Raw genomic sequence first — 19,311 nt, forward strand, 5'->3', positions numbered from 1 at the left:
TTAGAGGGTTAATATGTTGTGGGGTTGTTAACCAATGTCATAAAACAACATGTGTACTACTGTTTCATGAGAAACTATTTGTTCTGTAAGCTTTCACCTGAAGTAAAATAAAATAAAAAATAAAAAAAAGATGCACTATATTGGACTTGCGAAAAGTACTGTGACTAGACTGAATAAAATTTCCAGAACTCCTATGCAGAAGCTGATGGGTTCACAGACTGTGGCTGATCCAGAATTCATGTGTAACAGAAGTAACTACATAAGACTGAGTAAACGAAAGGCAACTATGGGTTTTATGTGGGAATACTGCTGATATTTTAAGGTTCTACTTTCTAGATATAAGAAACCATTTTCTTTTCTCCTAAATTATTTAACTAATGGGTTTAGATATTGTAACTCTTGAATTAGAAGTTCTTCTCTCATAAAAACAGTTTTGTGACACTTCTGCTTCTGAGAAAGCGAAGGGGTAAGTTCAAGGCTGTAGGGTGGATGGAGTAAGGTTTCCCGGTGAAATTCTCGTAGGACAGCCCTTGCTACCCTCAAGGAATGAGCAGGTGCAATTGTCGTGATGGAAAAAAATTCCTTGGTGCAAGTTTCCTGGTATTTTCCTCACCAATGCGGTTTTCAATTTTCTTAAAACTCCTTCATGATAAGCCCCCGTGATTGTCCTGCGTCCTTCCAGAAAACCTATCAAGATTACCCCTTTGGGATCCCCCAAACCGTCGCTATAGCCTTCTGAGAGGTCTTCCCTCTCTTGGCTCATCTTTGAGGTCTTCCAGACCTTCCTTAAAATGTTTGATCCATCTAAAAACTGTTGTGTTATGTGAGGCAGCATTCCCAAAAACTTGTTGCAAAGCTTCAATGATTTGGGAAGATGTCCACTTGAGTTTTGTTAAAAATTTGATTATAGCCCTGACCTCAAAATCATTTTTTTCCATGGCACAAAACTGATCTTGTTTTTCTTTTTTAAGGCACCCCAACAAGACTAAGAGAATTGTATTACTGAGAGAACTTGTCTGCAGCCATCCACTGATTGTAGAGAAATGTTTAAACACGTTTTGTTTGGAATAAACCCATGCATGTATGAACTGCAACCCTAGTAGCAATACTTTTTGACTTACCCTCGCATAAGTCAAAACCACAATGACACAGCCACTTCACACCCACTAGGATGGCTATTATAAAAAAAACAACAAAATGACAAGTATTGTCAAGAATGTGGAGAAACTAGGACCCTCATCCATTGTTAGTGGGGGTAAAATGGTGCATACGCTATTAAAATCAATTTGGTGGCTCCTCAAGAAATTAAACACAGAATTACCATTTACCTAGGGTTGTGAAGCAAAATCTCTGAGTGGCTCAAACAATTAACCACAAGGTCACTAACCCAAAGGTTGACAGATTAAATCCACCTAAAGCTGTTTCAGAAGACAGGCCTGGCAATCTACTTTTGAAAAGTAATAGTCATTGAAAACCCAATGGAATGTGGTTCTACTCTGAACATATATTAAGAAAAAAAAAACAAAACACCCATTCTCAAGTCAATTCCGACTCATAGCGACCCTTCAGGACAGATCAGAACTGCCCCTTAGGGTTTCCAAGGAGCAGCTGGTGGATTCCAACTACTGAACTTTTTGTTAGTAACCGAACTATTAACCACTGCACCACCAGGGTTCCAAACATATATGGGGTCACCATAAATCAGAATGAACTCAACAGCAACTAGTTGGGACGTGAAGGAGTTATCCAAGGGGATACCTGACAAAACTTTTTTCTATTGCTGTTAGGTGCCATCGAGTGGGTTCTGACTCATAGCGACCCTATGTACAAAAGAACGAAACATTGCCTGATCCTGTGCCATCCTCAACAGTTGTTTGAGCCCATTGCTGCAGCCACTGTGTCATTCTATCTCGTCGAGGGTCTTTCTCTTTTTCGCTGACTCTCTACCAAGTTTATTCTAGGAAGAGAAAGCATGCCAAAAGGTGAGAGTGTGCCTTGGCCCAAAGTGTGCCAAATGCCAGTGTGACTGGAGAACTGTGAGATATAGAAGAATAGTAGAGGAAGTTGGAAAGGTGACTGGGGTAAGTGGACATATCATGTTCTAGGGCACTTGTTGGCCACTGTAAAGCCTCTGGCTTTTGAGTGAAATGCAGAACAATTTCAGGCTTTTAAATAGAAGAGGAAACGGATCTGACAGCTCTTAAAAGATATTTGCGTACAGGCAAATGCAGAAGTTGGCAGCTCTGTTAGAGGTTATTGCTATAATCACAAGAAATGATGATACTGGAGTGATGGCAATAAAACTGAGTATGGAAGGGATTGTTTTTGTTGTTAGGTGCCGATGAGTAGGTTCTGACTCATAGCAACCCTATGTACAACAGAATAAAACACTGCCCAGTCCAGCGCCATCCTCACAGTCATTTCTGTGTTTGAGCTCATTGTAGCCACTGTGTCAGTCCATCTCATTGAGGGTCTTTCTCTTTTTTGCTGACTCTCTGCTTTACCAAGCATCATGTCTTTCTCCAGGGACTGGACCCTCCTAATAACATGTCCAAAGTACATGAGACAAAGTCTCACATCCTGGCTTCTACGTAGCATTCTGACTGTACTTCTTTCAAGACAGATTTGTTTGTTCTTCTGGCAGTCCATGGTATATTCAGTATTCTTCACCAACTCCATAATTCAAGGCATCAATTTTTCTTCAGTCTTCCTTATTCATTGTTTAGCTTTCGTATGTACATGAGGTTACTGAAAATACCATGGCTTGGGTCTGGTGCATCTTAGTCCTTAAAGTTATATCTTTGCTTTTTAACACTTTATTGTTATAGCCCAATGCAATATGTCGTTTGATTTCTTGACTGCTGCTTCCATGGACATTGACTGTGGATCCAAGTAAAATGAATCCTTGACAACTTCAATATTTTCATTGTTTATCATGATGTTGCTTATTGGTCCAGTTGGGAGGATTTTTGTTTTCTTAATGTTCAGGTGCAATGCATATTGAAGGCGGTAGTCTTTGATCTTCATCAGTAAGTGCTTCAAGTCCTCTTCATATTCAACAAGGAAGGCTGTGTTGTCTGCATACCATAGGTTGTTCCTCCAATCCTGATGCTGATTTTTCTTCGTATAGTCCAGCTTCTCAGATTATTTGCTCAGTATGCAGATTGAATAAGTATGGTGAAAGGATACAACCCTGACGTACACCTTTCCTGATTTTAAACCATGCAGTATCCACTTGTTCTGTTCAAACGACTGCCTGTTGACCTATGCACAGGTTCCACATGAGGGCAATGAAGTGTTCTGGATTTTCCATTCTTTGCAATGTTATCTGTAATTTGTTCTGATCAATAAAACACAGGTAAAAATCTTTCCGGTATTCTCTGCTTTCAGCGAAGATTCATCTGACATCAGCAATGATATCCCTCATTCCATGCTGTCTTCTGAATCCAGCTTGAATTTCTGGCAGTTCCCTGTTGATGTAATTGCTGTAACCATTTTTTCATTATCTTCAGCATAATTTAACTTGCATGTGATATTGATGATATTGTTTGAAAATTTCTGCATTCCTTTGGATCACCTTTGCAATAGGCACATATACGGGTATTTTCCAGTCAGTTGGCCAGGTAGCTGTCTTCCAAATTTCTTGGCATAGACGAAATGAGCACTTCTAGCGTTGGATCCTGTCATGGATTGAATTGTGTCCCCCCAAAATATCTATCAACTTGGCTGGGTCATGATTGCCAGTATTGTATAATTGTATAAACTGACGTGTTTTCCTTATGTGTTGTAAACTCTATCACTATGATGAGGTTATACTGATGATGTCTACAAGATTGGATAGTGTCTTAAGTTAATCTCTTTTGAGACATAAAAGACATAAATGAGCAGAGACACATGGGAACCTCATACCACCAAGAAAGCAGTGCCGGGAGCAGAGCATGTCCTTTGGAGCTGAGGTTCCTGTGCCGTGATGCTCCCAGACCAAGGGAAGACTGATGCATCACAAGGAACTTTCTCCAGAGCTGACAGAAAGAGAACACCTTCTCCTGGAGCTGATGTCTTGACTTTGGACTTGTAGCCTACTGGAATGTGAGAGAGTAAAAAACTTCTCTTTGTTAAAGTCATTCACTTGTGGTATTTCTGTTACAGCAGCACTAGATGACTAAGACAGACCCTTTGTTGAAACATTTCAACTGGTATTCCGTCAATTCCTGGAGCCTTGTTTTTCGCCAATGCCTTCAGTGCAGCTTGTACTTCTTCCTTCAGTACCATTAGTTGTTGATTATATGCTACTTCTTGAAATGGATGAACATTTGACCAATTCTTTCTGGTACAGTGACTCTGTGTATCCCTCCCATCTTCTTTTGATGCTTCCTGCATAGTCCAATATTTTGTTCACAGAAGCCGTCAATATTGCAACTCGAGGCTTGAGTTTTTTCTTCAGTTCTTTCAGCTTCAGAAATGCCGAGTGTGTTCTTCCCTTTTGATCTTCTAACTCCAGGTCTTTGCACATTTCATTATAATACTTTATATTCTCAGGCTACCTTTCGAAATCCTTTGTTCAGTTCTTTTACTTCATCATTTCTTCCTTTCGCTTTACCTATTCTACATTCAAGAGCAAGTTTCAGAGTCTCTTCTGACATCCATTTTGTTCTTTTCTGTGTTTTAATGACCTTTTGCTTTCTTCATATATGGTATCTTTAATGTCATCCCACAACTTGTCTGATCTAGGATCATTAGTGTTCAATGTGTCAAATTTATTCTTGAGATGGTCTCTAAATTTAGAGAGATATACTCAAGGTTGTACTTTGGCTCTCATGGACTTGTTTTAATTTTCTTCAGCTTCAACTTGAACTTGCATATGAGCAGTTGATGTAATCGGCCCCTGGCCTTGTTCTGACTGATATTGAGCTTCTTCTTCCTGAAATGTAGTCAATTCCTGTGTATTCCATCCGGAGAGATCCCCATATAGTCGCTGTTTATGTTGTTGAAAAAAGGTATTTGCAATGAAGAAGTCGTTGGTCTTGCAAAATTCTGTCATGCCATCTCCAGTGTCATTTCTATCACCAACACTATATTTTCCAACTACCATTCCTTCTTTTTTTCCAGCTTTCGCAGTACAATCACTAGTAATTATCAATGCATCTTGATTGCATGTTTGATCAATTTCAGACTGCAGAAGTTGGTTAAAAACCTCAATTTTTTCATCTTTGGCATTAGTGATTGGTGTGTAAATTAGAATAATAGTCATAGTAAGTGGTCTCCTTGTAGGCATATGGATATTATCTCTGACAGTGTTGTATTTCAAGATCTATCTTGAAATCTTTTTGATGATGAATGTGACACCATTCCTCTTCAATTTGTCATTCCTGGTGTACACGACCATATGATTGTCTGATTCAAAATGGCCAATACCAGTCCATTTCACCTCACTAATGACTAGGATATTGATCTTCAAGTGTTCTATTTAATTTTTGAAAAATTTCAATTTTCCTAGATTCATACTTCTTACATTCCAGGTTCTGATCATTAATGGATGTTTGCAGCTGTTTCTTCTCATTTTGAGTCATGCCACATCAGCAAAAGAAGGTCCTGAAACTTGACTTCATCCACGTCATTAAGGTGGACTCTACTTTGAAGAGGTAGCTCTTCCCCAGTCCTATTTGGAGTGCCTTCCAACCTGAGGGGCTCATCTTCTGGCTATGTATCAGACTATGTTTCCTCCCTGCTCCATATTTTTTCAGTGGATCACCAGGTCCTTCTTCCCAGTCTTAGTCTGGAAGCTCAGCTGAAACCTGTCCACCATGGGTGACCCTGCTGGTATTTGAAATTCAGATGGCATAGCTTCCAGCATCACATAAGCCACTGCTGTATGACAAACTGACAGACAAGTGGTGGAGTATTAGTATAGGAATACACAAATAGATCTAAGGAATAAAATTAGTCGCCCTGGAAAAGGCCCACCAACTTATGTGGAATGTTGACTCATCACAGAGGAAGAACACTACAGGCCATTGCCAGAAACTATACATTTTAATCGTGGGGTTGTCATTGTTAGGTGCCGTTGAGTCAGTTCCAGCTCATAGCGACCCTATGTACAACAGAATAAAACACTGCCCAGTCGTGCGCCATCCTCACTATCGTTGTTATGCTTCAGCCAATCGCTACAGCCACTGTGTCAAGCCATCTCATTGACAGTGTTCCTCTTTTTCTCTGACCTTCTACTTTACCAAGTATGATGTCCTTCTCCAGGGACTGATCCCTCCTGATAATATGTCCAAAGTATATGAGTCATAGTCTTGTCATCCTTGCTTCTAAGAAGCATTCTGGCTGTACTTCTTCCAAGACAGGTTTGTCCATGGTATATCCAATATTCTTCACCAACACCACAATTCAAAGGTGTCAATTCTTCTTTGGTCTTCCTTATTGTCCAGCTTTCCCATGCATATGAGGCGACTGAAAACACCATGGCTCGGGTCAGGCGCACCTTAGTCTTCAAGGTGACATCTTTGCTTTTTAACACTTTAAAGAGGTCTTTTGCAGCAGATTTGCCCAATGCAATGCGTTGTTAGATTTCTCGACTGCTGCTTCCATGGTCGTTGATTGTGGATCCAAGTAAAATGAAATCCTTGACAACTTCAATCTTTTCTCTGTTTATTATGATGTTGCTTACTGGTCCAGTTGTGAGGATTTTTGTTTTCTTTATGTTGAGGTGTAATCCATACTGAAGGCTGTAGTCTTTTATCTTCATCAGTAAGTGCTTCAAGTCCTCTTCACTTTTCAGCAAGCAAGGTTATGACATCGGCATTCGCAGGTTGTTAATGAGTCTTCCTCCAATCCTGATGCCACGTTCTTCTTCATATAGTCCAGCTTCTTGCGTCGTGTAAAGTCAGGAAAGGTGTGTCAGGGGTGTATCCTTTCACCATACTTATTCAGTCTGCATGCTGAGTAAATAATCCAAGAAGCTGCACTATATGAAGAAGAATATGTGGGGTAGAGTCAACTAATTATTAGAACAATGTATGTATTCCTATGTACTCCACGTGCAAAAATCAATTCCAAGTAGATTAGCTTTAAATGTCAAAAGGTAAACCTATAAAACTTTCAGAAGTTGTAAACAAATGATTTTATGACATCAGCAGAGAGAAAAAAAAAGAAAACATAAGAGAAGAGACTGACAAATTCAACTATATTAAAATTTAGGACTACTCATCAAAGGACACAAAATGTGAGTGAGTACTTAAGGTACATACTAGGGAAAAAATTGTAATAAATATAAATGAAACTATTTCTTTCCAAACTCTATAAAGAAGCCCTAAAAAGTTGCAGAAAGATGAATTAACACTGGGAAAATATGCACAGCTTGTCAGTACTGAAGTCGTGCAAGATAACTATAGAATGAGCTTAAAGTTAAGATACCAATTCATTCCCATTACAAAGCAAAAATTAAATTTGAGACTCCCTGTGTTGGTCAAGTAGATAGAACAAATAAAATACATATACTTACTTTGTGTAAGGGAAAATCGATAAACAACATTGTAATTTCCTAGTAAATTTAAATTTGGCTATGATCTGCAACTCAGCCACTTCCCCTCACTGGCGAGTTACTGTGCATTTCGAGTGTGCAGAGAGAATGAACAGAGCGGCACTACTTGGAAAAGCAAAAACTAAACTTGAAACAATCTAAATCCCCTAAGGTATACAATGGATACGTAAATTGTGGCCAAGTCATAAAGTGGAACACATACGTGCATAGGAACATGGGTAGACTAAAGCTACACACACTAACATGTATGAAACTCAAAAATATCATGAGGAAAACAATTCACTAAAAGCACACATAGTAATTATATTTATACAAAACTCGAATATATATAGTTTATGAACTAAAACTCAAGTGGTAAAGCCAGAATAATAGCAACAGTAAGAATAATAAATTTCTAGATAGTAGTTAACTCCAGGTTAATGAGATCTGAGCGGTATACACTGGGAGGCTCTAAGAATGTCCCAATTTTTGTGTATAATCAGGTGTTTACGTTAGTGTTATTAAAACGTTAAGGGTAAGTTTCATACATTCTTTGTTTATAATATACCTCTTTATCCACAAGTTCTGTATCCGCGGAGTCAACCAACTGCAGATCAAAAATATTCAGAAAAAAAAAAAAGTTCCAAAAAGTGAAACTTGAATTTGTCTCACACCAAGCACTGTGAAATGATGTATACGCATACCCTGATGTAGTCTCCTGCCATTTCCCAGATCCTTAGTCTCTCCTCAGCACCTGCTGTTTGAGCATTGTTTGCCTGGCATCTCTTTCGTTCCCTACTTGTGTTGTGTGCAACCTTTGTTTCTGTGGAAAACATGACTCCTAAAAAGCAATTAAGTGGTCAAACCAACCCCTCAAAGGCTAAGAGGGAGCATAAAGTGCTGTCTGCATAGCACAAATTTCAAAAATAAGAATTGAAAACAGAAGAATCCAAAAATGGGGGGGGGGGTAAATTTTCACATATTTGTCTTAATAGATGATAAGTAGAGACAAAAGTTAGTAAGAATAGAGAAGTTGTATTGACCCATCGCTGTGGAGTTGGAATCAACTCGATGGCAATAAGGTTATGGGTTTACAACTACTTACATAGCACTTACATTGTATTAGGTATTATAAGTAAACTAGAGATGATTTAAAGTATACAGGAAGATGTGCATAGGTTACATGCAAATACTATGCCATTTCATATAACGGACTTGAGCATCCAAAGATTTTGGTATCCGTGGGGGTCCTGGAAGCAATCCCCCACTGATATGAAGGGACGACTATTATTTTAGAATAGAAAGCTTAAAGTATTATTTAAAACTTGGAAAGAAATTTGATTTTCACATATTAATTTTACCAAGTAATCTGAAAACCTGTTCATTTTGATTTAACTTCTCTAAGGCTACAGGGCTTTTATTCATAAACTTTTTATGCCTAAATCTTAGAAATTTAAACTTATAAAATACAGCCAGCTTTGTAAAAGCAAAATGTTGGAAACTATCCAAGTGTCCATTTATGGCAATGAGGTTTTTTTTTAAAAAAAAAAAAAAGGAAAAAGTAAGATCCATCAAATGCAGTATTATGGAATTTTATAAAACTTTACACTTGTGCTGTCTATGTATTGTTATGAACAAATCTCCAGGATAATTTGTGAACTGTAAAAGCAAGTATAAATTATATGCTATCGTATGTATAATAAAGTAGGAGAAATGAAAATTTCGAATTCTATTTGCTGCATTTCCATAAAGAAATACTGGCAAGACGCTTGAAAAAACGTTACAATAAAGCAGGTTATCTAAAGGTAGCTGCTGGGGGAAAAAAAAAAAAAAAAGCCAGTCTTGATGAGCCAAGAGTAAGAACAAGTCTTCATAAAGTATCCTTTTAAGTTCATGAGATTTGAACTTTGAAGGTATTATCTATTAGAAAATACAATAGTTTGCATAAGCTAATTTTTACTTTTAAGCATGTTATAAATCAAATGTAACATGAAGTGTGTTTCCAAGGAAATCCCATTCAAGCATATAAAACCATTTAAGATTTAATCACGAAGGGCCTAATTGTTATTAAATGGTCTAATGTATTTGTGCAAATCATAAAAATGTGAGTCTGAGATCATTCTTTAAATACAGTGACGAGAGACATCAGTCTGGACTTCCACTTTATCTCAGTCAGAATGTTTCTAAAATGGCTGGAAGATTTAAAATATTAGGGGTTCCGGAATGATATGGTAAATGTAATAGGAGTTTTAAAGATCCTTCTCGAGATTTAAGTAAACTTAAGAGTAACTTTTAGATCAGTAAATAGGCATTCCTCTGTGTTTGAGAAATTTTATATATATTAAATGGAAAAATTCTCAGTAGAAACATAACCTGATTCCAAAAGTTGCTTCCAGTGGAAATTGTGACCTTGAGAAGTTACATACGACCATCTCCTATCCTGACCTTCTTTAGCAAAAAGAAAAAAATCCACTCTTAGATTCTAATCCAAAATGGGAGGGAGCAGTAAAATAAGTTAGGAGTTTAATACCAGCTCAAGGCAGAGACAAGCTTGGAGGACAGGGACCTGGACTGGGTACTGTGCTTCTCACACACCTGAAAGCCTCAACCAAAATCAGTACCCACTGGGGTGAAAATGATGGCTTTAGAGACTCCACACATGATCCAGCTGGACTCACTCTGCTGCCTCATTCCTTTGGCGAGGTCATGAAACTGCCAAGCCTCACGCAGGACCCCATGAAGAGTCGGAGTTCTTCCCCTAATAACTCTCTCTCCCATTCTTTACCCCATCACACTGTGTGAGAGTTGGAGCTGTAGTGTCAGAGCTGCACAAAAAAGCCTGCAGTGCCCAGGGGAAGCTAAGAACACTGTTTGCAATGATGTGACAAGGATGGCTCTGGAGGGCCTGGGGCTCAGCCTCCTCAGCCACAGCTTCTCTGTCTTCAGACTCTGGTAAGAAGACAGTCATTTAACACAGAGCACCAAGGCCCAGGGCGAGGATGGTAATACCCCGTGATGCCAACTTGGAAGTCACATAAGGAAGGTGATCCAGGCATTTAAGGCTTAAAAAACCACATATGTGTACAGGAAGGGCCCTGTGACAATGGCGCTTCTTAGGATTTAGACATTGGCCTCTTCTGCCACCTTTTAAATCACAGAAGAAACACAGAGCTGAGAATACACAGCTGATCCCCTACCAAATCATTTATGCTAGGAGTTACCCAGTTCTCTATGGTACTCACCATTTCCCGGCTCCAGCCTCTGTAAGTCCAAGTGAAAGTCCTCTCTGAGCCCAAGAAGCCAGTTAAGACCAGAGGGATGGGAGTGGAAGCAAGGCCACTAGGCAGTCTGGCGGGAGATGAATAAGGTTTGGTCCACACAGCCAGTCAGCAGGTTAAATCCTTACTTGTGATTTACAGATGTGTTAAGATGGTCACCGGAGGTCCTCAGCTGCCTATACTGGATCCGTTCTTGCTAAACCACACCTGGAACCTGAAATGGAAGATGGGAGGTGCGGTAGGGGAGACAGTGCTGAGTAAGCAGGAAGTGACAAGTTCTCGGCTTCACCTCTTTCCCTGGGCTGGGCTTCCTCCCAGGATCAAGGCATTGCTCCACCTTGAGGGTATCTGCAGTCTTCACGCAGCTCTACAGGTTTCAACCTTATGGCAAGGAAATCACATATGGAGCAATTTCCTCATCCCAGAGCATGAGAAGCATCCATGCCTAGCCAAGCTAGAAAACTTGAACCTGATTTCCACAGGGTGTGAGAGGCCCAAAGTTCAGACTGTGGTTTCACCTGGGTATCTTTGCTCCTTATAAATCCATATAAAAAAACTTAAAACCCATTGCCAGCAAGTCAATTCCAACTCATAGCGACTTTATAGGACAGAGTGGAACTGCCCCATAGGGTTTCCAATGAGCAGCTGGTGGATTCAAACTGCCAACACTTTGGTTAGCAATAAACCCATATAGACATTTATGTTTGACATCAACATGGCTGAATTTTCTGGAAGAACATATTTTTCAAGTTTGGTCAATGAATGCATCATGACTCTTTAATTTTTTATTATGTGCAGTTAAACTCTCTTTTCTAAATTCTCATTTATATCATTATAAAATATGATCAGGATTTTTCCTCTCTATTTTGCAATTAACACTTCTTTGTTCCTTTTGAATTCTGGGCAGAGAGCTACACAGACGCCTGATTATGTAAAATCTTGTTATCAAAAGTAAAATACACGGCTTTCTTTCTATATGGGATTGATGTCATGGGGATGTAGGGAGGTATGTGGGCATTTCAAAGATTAAATGCCAACCCTAGGCAGGGATAGCTCACAGAAATAAAATCACATTTGAGAAACTGCAGTGAGGAAAGAATGGACTCTTGAAAGTAAATCGATCTGGGTCAAGTGGTTATTAATAGGGAAAGAAAATAACAAGACTAATTCCATAATAGCAACTCCAGTGAATTACAATTCTAAACATTACAAAAATAGATTGTTAATGACTTTGGAGTTAGCAGTGATTTCTCAAATTAAAATTACACATTTAAGTTTTGAAATATATGCAGTTGCTGCTTGATTCTTTAGGATGTATATATTTATTCCTATTTTTTGTTCTATGTAAAATGATACCCTTTTTTTACTCTTACCTTCAAGAGATTTGATATACACACACTACCTTCATCCTACATTATTACATTTCATTTAAATACAAACATATTCTCTATTTATATTACAAATGCTACACGTTTTACACATCAATTGAACTTTTACTTCTTCACATTCAAAGTTATGTCCTATAAATCAACACTTTCCAATAGTTGCACATTTCACATTTATCCAAATAAGAGCACTTTCTAAAATAATTATTTTAAAGAATGAGGTACACTCGGCCTCACTCAGTGTGGCTGATCACAATGTGTTGAAATGTTTTGAATACTTCCATAATGCACACTGCTCATTTTGCCCTCATTCCCAACATGGGCTGCTCTAACAATGTAAACAGGAGTTTTTACTGCAAGAAGCCTTCAACCTATTAAGTGTGGTTCTAATGTAGCAGAAATTATGGGTGACTCACTAGCATCCAATCCGGCACAGATCCTGTCTGATGCGTGATCTCTGTCAACTGCTTGTCTCGTATGTTTACCTTGTTTAGCCATTTCAGGTTGGCATATTGTCTCTGATACAACTGTGATGGAAATTTTCGCATTAGGGTCAAATAAATTCTTGGAAATGTGCCACTTAATAAATTTTTTCCTCCTGAAGTGGGTATTAATATGGTCCTAAATGAACTTACTAGTTCCAGTTCTTGTTTCTTAATTCTTTACCTATGCTAAAGTTCTATTAACAATTAAACTAAAAACAAAACCCATTGCCATCCAGTCAATCGCGACTCACAGTAACCTTATAGGATAGGGTAGAACTGCCCCATACGGTTTCTAAGGCTGTAAATCTTTATGGAAGCAGACTGCCACATCTTTCTCTCGCCTAGCGGCTGGTGTTTCAACTACCGACTTTCGTTAGCAGGATTGCTTAACCACTACCACACCCGGGCTCCTTAACAATCAGACGGGGGTGGGGGTGGGGGTTAATATGCTTCACAATAATCTTTTTTTTTTTTTTTTTAATAACCACCAATAACTTAACAGAAGTCCTTGCTTTGCTGAGGCACAGAAAAGCAATGAAGCATGGTGCGGGGCAAACTGGAGCAGGTGGCAGCAGGGCATTTAGCGTCAGGCTAGCTACCCTGGGTTTCACAGAGGCTTGTGACTTTGTAGTTCTCACAAACTCCCAGCTGAAGCTGATACTGATGGTCTCCACCACGCTTGTGCGTACCCGTGATTTACATGATCTTACCTATTAGGAACAAATCTGTCTTGGAGTAAGTACAGCCAAGATGTTCTTTAGAAGCAACGATGGAGAGACTTTGTCTCATATACTTTGGATATGTTATCAGAAGGGACCACTCCCTGGAGAAGGACATCATGCTTGGCAAAGTAGAGGGTCAGCGAAAGAGAGGAAGACCCTCAACGAGATGAAGTGACACAGTGGCTGTAACAATGGGCTCAAGCATAAAAACGACTGTGAGGATGGCGCAGGACCGGGCAGTGTGTCATTCTGTTGTACACAGAATCGCTATGAGTCGGAAGCGACTCCACGGCACCTAACGACAACAATCAATTCACCGACAGACCTAGGGCCACCCCACCTACCTGGCAGTCCCAACCCCGGAAAACAGCCGCCCGGAGGCCGCGGGAGTACCGAGCGGGGGCTGTCAGAGCAGGCACTTCGCTGCGCCGGCGGCCGAATCCGAAGCGCCGGGAGACTCCAGGCGAAGACAGGCTAGTGGAGGTCCTGCGACTCTGGACTATCCACCGAGGCCGGAGAGGCCAGGACTGCGCAGGAGCGGAGCCACTTCTTTAGAAACCCAACGGGCCCTCCGTGTCCGGCGGGCTGTACCTGGTACCGGGCCAGGCCGGACGCCTACAAGCGGCGAAACGTTTGTCACACACCAGCAGGAGGAGTACGAAACTTAGCTGCGGGCCGCGCACTCACAGCTCTGCTTCGGAGCTCTGAGACGCTCGGTGCGGAAAGGGCGGGGTTCCGTGTTGGGGACGCACGGGGCTCCGCCCAGTGGCCAGGACAGTAAGACGCTCTCCCTTGGATTTGGGATCTGGTTTATTGTCTTTATTCCTCTATACACAAAAAAGCCTTAAACCAAAAACCCTGTTGCCATTTAGTCAATTCCGACTCATAGCGACCCTGTAGGACAGAGTAGAACGGCCCCATAGGGTTTTCAAGGCTGTTATCTCTACAGGCCCTGGAGCCCTGGTGGTGCAGTGGTTGAGAGCTCGGCTGCTAACCAAAAGGTTGGCAGTTCCAATCCACCAGCCGCTCCTTGGAAACCCTATGGGGCAGTTCTACCCTGTCCTATAGGGTCACTGTGAACCGGAATCGACTCCACGGCAATGGGGTTTCAATCTTTACGGAAGCAGAGCTAAACCAGCAGAGAAGTAGCGATGAGAGGCGGGGAAAGTCGAGTTGAGCAAAGACGGACAAGGCTAAGGGAGCCGAGGCTAGGCGGAGATTGCCGAAAGGTGCCGAAGAGTGGCGGAGAAAGCCGAAGCGAGGCGGAGAGCGCTGAGCAGAGTAGGGGAGAGGCGAAAAGAGCCGAGATTAGGTGGAGACTACCAAGAGCCAGGGCGTGACGGAGAAAGACGAGGCCAGGCGGAGGGAGCCGAGCCGAGTCTAGCCGAGGAGTGGCGGAGAAAGCCGAGGTTAGGAGGACAGAGCTGAGCCTAGAAGCGACGAAAGGAGGAGAAGCTTGACCCGGCGGGGGAGGAGTGACAGCGTATCAGGTTTGCGGCAATAGAGAGCGGCGGGTAGAGTCGTGGTGGAATGGGGAGGCGAAGACGGGGTGTGGGGCAGGTGCCCTTCTCCCTACTCCTCCAGTCCTGCTGCTGCCTGCCCAGGGTGGGGGGCGGGGGTCTGACCGTGACAGCAGCAAGGTCCCGCCAGCGACAAGGACGAACGTGTCCCGTCCTGAGACTGGTTCCCTCTGGCTTTGATGTCTGCTTTGAGTGGGATGATGTCCATCAGTGGGAAGTGACCCCTCTTGGGATGCAGCAGCCGACCCACACTGAGCCCGCTGGCCCAGCCCTTGGGAAGGCCGCTGGAGGGGCGGTACCCCATGCCAGCTGATGTGGGGGACTGACAAGAGGCCCCTCATAAAAGGAGGAGTCACTGGGAAGCACTGAGTATCTGTTAATGGTGATGGTAGCACAGCATGATTAATGTAATCAGTGTCACTGAATTTTACGTATAAAAAATGGTGAGTTGGCAAATGTTGTGTTATATGTACATTTTACCACACCAAAAAAAGAAAAAAAAAGCAAACCAGTAAAAATCCCCTCAAACCAAAAATATACCCCGAAGTCTTCTTAAAAGCAAACAATGGTATGTGCCATCGAGCGGGATTAAATAATCCCCAATCACAACACTGACAAGAAAGACAAAGATGAGGGAGCCAATGGTGATTTTTGCAATTTTGATGGGACATCCACTGAAATGGAATAAGAAAAATAAAGGTTTCACTTCAATGAAATCTCCAGTATCAAAGTGTCTTGACGTCTGTAATGGTGGGTTACACTTGTCCCTTCTCTCTTGTCCCTGGGCTTCTCTTTGCCAGTCTGACAGAACCTTATTTTCCGGCAACCCTGAAACAGCTCACTGGGGCTGCTTGGCAGGCTGGGAGGTCTGTATTCCAGAGAAGCACACCCCTGACAGACCACGGCCCATCACCAGCCTTCTTCCCACCTCCTCCCACGGGCAGGTGACCTGGACAGTTACACAGGACCCGTTGCTCAGCTTAGCACTCCACCGCTGCTACCTGGAATTTCTTAATACTTTTTGAACGAGGAGTCCCACGATTTCCTTCTGTGCTGAGCCATGCGAATTCTGTAGCTGGTTGCCATCCCACCCCACCCGTCAGGGGAAAAACGCCCCAGTAGGTGCCCTGTGGGTGCCAGGTGGTCCTGCCCATCCTCACTGGGCAACCGGCCCATTAACAGCTTTGTTCCAGACACAAAAGGCAACATATCATATGATTCCATTTATATGAAATGTCCAGAGTAAAAGACAGAAAGCACATTGGCAGTTGCCAGGGGCTGGGGCAAAGGGGGAATGGGGAGTGACCGTTTATTGGGTAAACCAAAACCAGACCTGCTGCCAGGTGAGTCCATTCCGACTCATGGCGACCCCATGTGTTACAGAGTAGAACTGTGCTTTGTTGGGTTTTCTTGGTTGTAATCTTTATGGAAGCAGATCACCAGGCCTTTCTTCTTGGTACCACTGGATGGGTTCAAACTGGCAAGCTTTTGATTAGTAGGCAAGCACAAGGAGACCTTGGCTTAATGGTTACTAGGTTTAATTAAAAAAAAAATTGCCATGGAGTCAGTTCTGAATCCTGGTGACCCAAATGGTGTCAAGAGTAAGAACTGTGATCCAAAGGGTTTTCAATGGCTGATTTTTCAGTAGATAGCTAGGCCCATCTTCCAAGGTGCCTGTGGGCGGACTCAAACTGCCAATCTTCTTTTGAGTCGGCCTGAAGCTCAAGAAGCTGCAAAGCCTGATTATCTTTCCAGGCTGACTCCCATCCCTTGACTTTCTCCTGGAAAAGAAATCCCTCTAATATACTTATTCTAAGTAATAATTATTTTTTCTCTGAATGGAGCTCCTCATTAAAAGTGAATTCAGTCTGTCCCACAATCCTAGACTAGTACAAGCTCTTCTATAGCCCTTTTATATCTTCTGGGCCAGTGTTGTTGAATCAACTTTGCAGCTTTTGCCAGTGTGTATGAATGGCCTGATTACAATAAGGACACTTGCTTTGTATCCAAAAAACTAGGGTCTCCCATACTACTGTTAGGTGAGTGCTAGTCCTATCTAGATGTGATTTAAGTCTAAGTATGCCATAAGGTCTCCCATACACTTCCTCATCTCAGGGTGAGGCAGTTTCCTGGTGGAGTTTGGATTCACTGCCTGATGCCTCCACAACGTGTCTGTCAGTTTGTCGTGGTGGCTTGCGTGTTACTGTGTTAGTGGAAGCTTTGCCACCGGTATTCAAATACCAGCAGGGTCACCCATGGTGGACAGGTTTCAGCTGAGCCTCCAGACTAAGACAAACTGGGAAGAAGGAGCTGGCGGTCTACTTCTGAAAAAATTGGCCAATGAAAACCTTATGAATAGCAGTGTCTGATATAGTGCCAGAAGATGAGCCCCTCAGGTTGGAAGGCACTGAAAATACGACTGGGGAAGAGCTGCCTCCTTAGAGCGGACCTTAATGACATGGATGGAGTCCAGCTTTTGGGACTTTCATTTGCTGATGTGGTATGACTCAAATTGAGAAGAAACAGCTGCAAACATTCGTTAATAATCAGAACACGGAAGGTATGAAGTATGAATTAGGAAAATTAGAAATCATTAAAAAAGAAACAGAAAGCATCAACATCGATATCCTAGGCATTAGTGAGCTGAAATGGACTGCTCATTAGAAGTATAAGGATGGCGAGACTTCATCTCGTGTACTTTGGACATGCTATCAGGAGGGATCAGTCCCTGGAGAAGGACATCATGCTTGGTAAAGTAGAAAGTCAGGGAAAAAGAGGAAGACCTTCAAAGAGATGGATTAACATAGTGGCTGCAACAGTGCGCTCAAGCATAACAATGATTGTGAGGATGGTGCAGGACCAGGCAGTATTTTGTTGTGTTGTACATAGGGTCGCTGAGTCAGAACTGACTCCATGGCACCTAAAAACAGTAACACTATCACTGGGACTATAAGCAGCAAAACGAGGCCAACCTGTAGTGTTGATCTCAACCATGACCCCCTCCCCCATAACAACTCTGAATAAGGCCTATCAGGGACTGAAAAAAACACAAACCTGTTGCCCTTTAGTGGATTCCGACTCATAGCTATAAGTCAGAGTAGAATTGCCGCATAGGTTTTCCAAGGAGCAGATGGTGGATTTGAACTGCCGACCTTTTGGTTAGCAGCCTGACTCTTAACCACTGTGCAACCAGGGTTCCGTGAGGGACTAGTAGGTCTTATTTTAGTAGGTGTTATTTTAGACAGTCAGGTTGTAATCTAAGGCCAATCTGTTATTCATTGCAATCCACATGAGGGAGTGAAACTCATCTGCAGACATTTGGTGTCATTGCCAGTAATTAAAAGGTGCAACAGATAGGTTATTTAGCAACTCCCATCCTCAAAAGAGAGCCATCCCGTGACCCACTGTCCTGTACATACAAACATGTAACATGAAAGGGCATAGGTCACTCCATTTCAAAGGGGAAGGAAGAGAGGGGCAGTCTCACATTGTGCGAGAAAAGCACTCCAAGCCGAAATTATCATTTTGGGCCTTAGGGGAAGATGATACTGATTTAATCTGAGATATAGAACCAATAAAAATAGTTCACCAAAAGAATAAGCCATGGCTATGAGTAAAGAAATATCCTTTGCAAAGAGTTCAACCACAAGGGAAAAAATGGTTATAATAGAATTAAGACAATCAGTAGATGATTTTTAAAAATAAATAAAATTAAAGGTATTCTTACCCTGTAATACTCCCATTGTCGTTAGTTGCCATGTTGTTGTAGTTGGTTAGGTGCTGTCAAGTCGGTTCCAACACATAGCGACCCTATGTAAAACAGAACGAAACTGCCTTGTCCTGCACCATCCTCACAATCATTATTATGCTTGAGCCCATTGCAGCCACTGTGTCAATCGATCTCATTGAGGGTCTTCGTCTTTTTCACTGACCCTCTACTTTACCAAGCATGATGTCCTTCTGCAGGGACTGATCGATCCCTCCTGATAACATATCCAAAGTATGTGAGACGTAGTCTTGCCATCCTTTTAAGGAGCATTCGGGTTGTACTTCTTCCAAGACAGATTTGTTCGTTCTTTTGGCAGTCCGTGGTATATTCAATATTCTTCTCCAGCACCAGAATTCAAACGCGTCAATTCTTCGGTTTTCCTTATTCATTGTCCGGCTTTCACACGCATATGAGGTGACTGAAAATACCATGGCTGTGGTCAGATGCACCTTAGTCTTCAAGGTGACATCTTTGCTTTTTAATACTTTAAAGATATCTTTTGCAGCAGATTTTCCCAATGCAATACGTCCTTTGATTTCTTGACTGCTGCTTCCATGGGTGTTGATTGTGGATCCAAGTAAAATGAAATCCTTGACAACTTCAATCTTTTCTCCGCTTGTCATGATG

General features: G+C 41.8%; 2 protein-coding genes across 2 annotated transcripts in view; one reads left to right on the forward strand and one right to left on the reverse strand.

Annotated features, from left to right (window-relative positions):
• Window positions 1-14,013, reverse strand: part of LOC101345291 (zinc finger protein 14-like) — a 42,035-nt gene extending 28,022 nt beyond the window's left edge. The window contains exons 1-2 of the mRNA XM_023733214.1: window positions 13,740-14,013; window positions 10,768-11,017 (exon numbers count right to left, since the gene is read on the reverse strand). Coding sequence (XP_023588982.1) covers window positions 10,768-10,770 — 3 coding nt within the window. The 5' untranslated portion in view covers window positions 10,771-11,017; window positions 13,740-14,013. The remainder of the gene's footprint in view (window positions 1-10,767; window positions 11,018-13,739) is intronic.
• LOC101344790 (zinc finger protein 420) overlaps window positions 1-19,311 on the forward strand; it is a 347,019-nt gene that overhangs the window by 132,258 nt on the left and 195,450 nt on the right. The gene's annotated exons all lie outside the window — the stretch shown is intronic.

Source organism: Trichechus manatus, unplaced genomic scaffold, assembly GCF_000243295.1.
Source record: "Trichechus manatus latirostris isolate Lorelei unplaced genomic scaffold, TriManLat1.0 scaffold00057, whole genome shotgun sequence".
NCBI classification, from domain to species: domain Eukaryota; kingdom Metazoa; phylum Chordata; class Mammalia; order Sirenia; family Trichechidae; genus Trichechus; species Trichechus manatus.